This window comes from Rana temporaria, unplaced genomic scaffold, assembly GCF_905171775.1.
Source record: "Rana temporaria unplaced genomic scaffold, aRanTem1.1, whole genome shotgun sequence".
NCBI classification, from domain to species: domain Eukaryota; kingdom Metazoa; phylum Chordata; class Amphibia; order Anura; family Ranidae; genus Rana; species Rana temporaria.
The window spans coordinates 47995-52155 of NW_024404632.1; the positions used below are offsets into that span (position 1 = coordinate 47995).

Here is a 4161-nt window from a genome sequence, read left to right on the forward strand (position 1 = left end):
CCCAAACTGCAACTGTCATTTTCACAATAAACAATGCAATTTAAATGCATTTTTTGCTGTGAAAATGACAATGGTCCCAAAAATGTGTCAAAATTGTCCGATGTGTCCGCCATAATGTCGCAGTCACGAAAAAATTCTCTGATCGCCGCCATTAGTAGTAAAAAAAAAATAATTTATAAAAATGCAATAAAACTATCCCCTACTTTGTAAACGCTATAAATTTTGCGCAAACCAATCGATAAACGCTTATTGCGATTTTTTTTACCAAAAATAGGTAGAAGAATACGTATCGGCCTAAACTGAGGAAAAAATATTTTTTATATATGTTTTTGGGGGATATTTATTATAGCAAAAAGTAAAAAATATTGAATTTTTTTCAAAATTGTCGCTCTATTTTTGTTTATAGCGCAAAAAATAAAAACCGCAGAGGTGATCAAATACCACCAAAAGAAAGCTCTATTTGTGGGGGAAAAAGGACGCCAATTTTGTTTGGGAGCCACGTCGCACGACGGCGCAATTGTCTGTTAAAGCGACGCAGTGCCGAATTGTAAAAACCCCTTGGGTCATTTAGCTGCATATTGGTCCGGTCCTTAAGTGGTTAATATAAAAGAATCAGACAGGCATTGTAGCTGCAGATTTTATTATGAGGAGAGGATACACAGAAAATTGGGAGCTGATACAGATGAGGGTAAGTTAGACAGATGACAGGGGGGAGGGGAGAGGGGGGGGGGGTGCGATACTCTGCAGCCCAGGTCGGCACAGCGGTCTGGAAATCACTTGTTGCAGTGGACGCAGTTGCTGTAGGGGGAGTCCCAGTGGAAGCCGATGGCGTCGATGGCGTAGCCGGAGCTTCCGCTGATGTATCTCAGGTAGGTGTCGGGGAACAGGGGGGAGCCGTTGAAGGCCGTTCCGGTGTCTTTGCCGAAATTGAAAACGCGCCCCTTGTTGGTGGTAAATTTCAGCGTGCGGACAAAGGAGTTATATTTCCCGGATACCTGGCTGATGTGCTCTCCGGGGTGAAGGAAAATTTCCTCCATATCACCGGATGAGCCCCCACGGTACTCTGACCACGTGGTCCCATATCGCACCTGGATCCTGCGGAGGGAACAAATCGACGTCATTGTTCAGAAGATAAATAGAGAAAGAATACAATATACAATTGTAACAGAATATGAATAAAACTGCCATAAGCCCCAGGTTACCTGCCATCTGATTCCCATTGCTGCTGCCAGTGCCGCAGCTATAGCGGGAGTGATGGGCGTGCCATGCCGCCAGAATTACATTGCTTCCCATGTGTGAAATCTGCCGTTTTCAATTCCCCCAAAAATCACAAGATGTGGGAATTGGTTTAACCACTTCAATTCCCGGGCAATTTTACCCCCTTCCTGCCCAGGCTAATATTCTCTCAAACTTTGACAGGGACCCTGATATAAGGGTCGGCTCTAATAGGGACCCTGATGTAAGGGGGGCTCTAATGGGGATCCTTATGTAAGGGTTGACTAATAGGGACCCTGATGTAAGGGGGTGACTCTAATGGGGATCCTGAAGTAAAGGGGACTCTAATGGGGATCCTTATGTAATGGGGACTCTAATGGGGATCCTTATGTAAGGGTTGACTAATAGGGACCCTGATGTAAGGGGGGGACTCTAATGGGGATCCTGATGTAAAGGGGACTCTAATGGGGATCCTGATAAAAAGGGGGGATCTGATGTGGACCCTGATGTAAGGGGGACTCTAATGGGGATTGTGATGTAAGGGGAGAGTCTATTTGGGACCCTGATGTAAGAGGTGGTCTAATGGGAACTCTGATGTAAGTGGTGGTCTAACAGGGACCCTGATGTAAGTGGTGGTCTAACAGGGACCCTGATGTAAGGGGTGGTCTAATAGTGACCCTGATGTAAGGGGGGAGTCTAATGGTGATCCCGATGTAAGGGGGCACTCTAATTGGGGCCCTGATGTAAGGGGGGAGTCTTATGGTGACCCTGATGTAATGGGGGACCCTAATAGGGGCCCTGATATAAGGGGGGAGTCTAATGGTGACCCTAATGTAAGGGGGACTCTAATTGGGATCCTGGTGTAAGGGGGGAGTCTAATGGTGACCCTGATGTAAGGGGGGGGGGGGCTCTTAAGAGAACCCTGATGTAAGGGGGGACTCTAATGGGGATTCTGGTGTAAGGGCGTAGTCTGCTGTGGACCCTGATGTAAGGGGGGACTCTAAAAGGGACCCTGATATAAGGGTGGACTCCTAAGGGAACCCTGATGTAAGGGGGGAGTCTAACTGGGGCCCTAATGTAAGGGGGGTCTAATGGGGACTCTGATGTAAGGGGTGGTCTAACAGGGACCCTGATGTAAGGGGGGAGTCTATTGGTGACCCTGATGTAAGGGGGGACTCTAATTGGGGCCCTGATGTAAGGGGGAGTCTAATGGCGACCCTGATGTAAGAGGGGACTCTAATTTGGGCCCTGATGTAAGGGGGGAGTCTAATGGTGACCCTGATGTAAGGGGGGACTTTAATTGGGGCCCTGATGTAAGGGGTGGTCTAATAGTGACCCTGATGTTAGGGGTGGTCTAATAGTGACCCTGATGTAAGGGAGGAGTCTAATGGTGAACCTGATGTAAGAGGGGACTCTAATTGGGGCCCTGATGTAAGAGGGGAGTCTAATGGCGACCCTGATGTAAGGGGGACTCTAATTGGGGCCCTGATGTAAGGGGGGAGTCTAATAGTGACCCTGATGTAAGGGGGGAGTCTAATGGCCACCCTCATGTAAGGGGGACTCTAATTGGGGCGCTGATGTAAGGGGTGGTCTAATAGTGACCCTGATGTAAGGGGTGGTCTAATAGTGACCCTGATGTAAGGGGTGGTCTAATAGTGACCCTGATGTAAGGGGTGGTCTAATAGTGACCCTGATGTAAGGGGTGGTCTAATAGTGACCCTGATGTAAGGGGTGGTCTAATAGTGACCCTGATGTAAGGGGTGGTCTAATAGTGACCCTGATGTAAGGGGGGAGTCTAATGGTGAACCTGATGCAAGGGGGGAGTCTAATGGTGAACCTGATGTAAGAGGGGACTCTAATTGGGGCCCTGATGTAAGGGGGGAGTCTAATGGTGAACCTGATGTAAGGGGGGAGTCTAATGGTGAACCTGATGTAAGAGGGGACTCTAATTGGGGCCCTGATGTAAGGGGGGAGTCTAATGGGGATGTAAAAGGCAATCTAATGGGGATCAGACCTCCTCCAAAGGTCCCTCAATTTTTTGGCGGGCCCTTTCAGGGGTCTGTGTGCCATTTCTTTATATTAAATAGAAGCCAATGGGGGAAGATTGATTTTCCATCAGTTGTAACTGTCACGGCTCCCGGTACACGTTCCTGGGGGAGTGCCCTGAGCATTTTGATTGGACAGATTTGGCTCCCATTGGGTTCCAGCTGAGCTCAGTGATAACAGAGAAAAGAGACGGACACTGAGCCCCCCCCCCCCACATGTAGTATTAGTATGAAGCTGAAGAGAAAAGGAAAAACTGCGGCGCGCGTCTCACCCGGAGATGTAGAGACGGTTGTTACGAATTCTCAGGGCTGTGATTGGTCCGTCCAATTGGTTTCCGGATTGTGAAAATCGCTTTCCGCCCCCACCGCCATATTCACCAGAGTACGAGGAGCTGCGCTGCTGAGCTGAGGGATAAAGGAGGCAAAACAGCTGTGACATCACTATACTCTGTACATCATATATTATGCAGGAGTGACATCATCACTCTCCACATATAAGATCTGTTCTATAAGAGTGACATCACTATTTTCTATATACAGTATATATATATTATACAGAAGTGACATCACCGTCCTCCAGATATAAGATACCATAGAAGAGGGACATGGGATGTGAAGAGGAGAGGAGAGGGGAGGGGAGGGGAGGGGAGGAGAGGAGAGGGGAGGAGAGGGGAGGGGAGGAGAGGAGAGTGGAGGGGAGGGGAGGAGAGGGGAGGGGATGGGAGGGGAGGAGAGGAGAGGGGAGGAGAGGAGAGGAGAGGGGAGGAGAGGAGAGGGGAGGGGAGGGGAGGGGAGGGGAGGGGAGAGGGGAGGGGAGGAGAGGGGAGGAGAGGGGAGGGGAGGGGAGGAGAGGGGAGGAGAGGAGAGGGGAGGGGAGGGGAGGAGAGGGCAGGGGAGGGGA

General features: G+C 49.6%; 1 protein-coding gene across 1 annotated transcript; it reads right to left on the reverse strand.

The window, feature by feature from the left end:
• Window positions 1-623: 623 nt before the first annotated feature.
• Window positions 624-3665, reverse strand: LOC120922743 (zymogen granule membrane protein 16-like; the record flags this gene model as incomplete). Its single annotated transcript, XM_040334784.1, is given in 2 exon segments — window positions 624-1095; window positions 3533-3665. Coding segments are annotated over 2 exon segments (455 nt in total), but the record flags the coding sequence as incomplete, so codon positions are not given.
• Window positions 3666-4161: the final 496 nt, after the last annotated feature.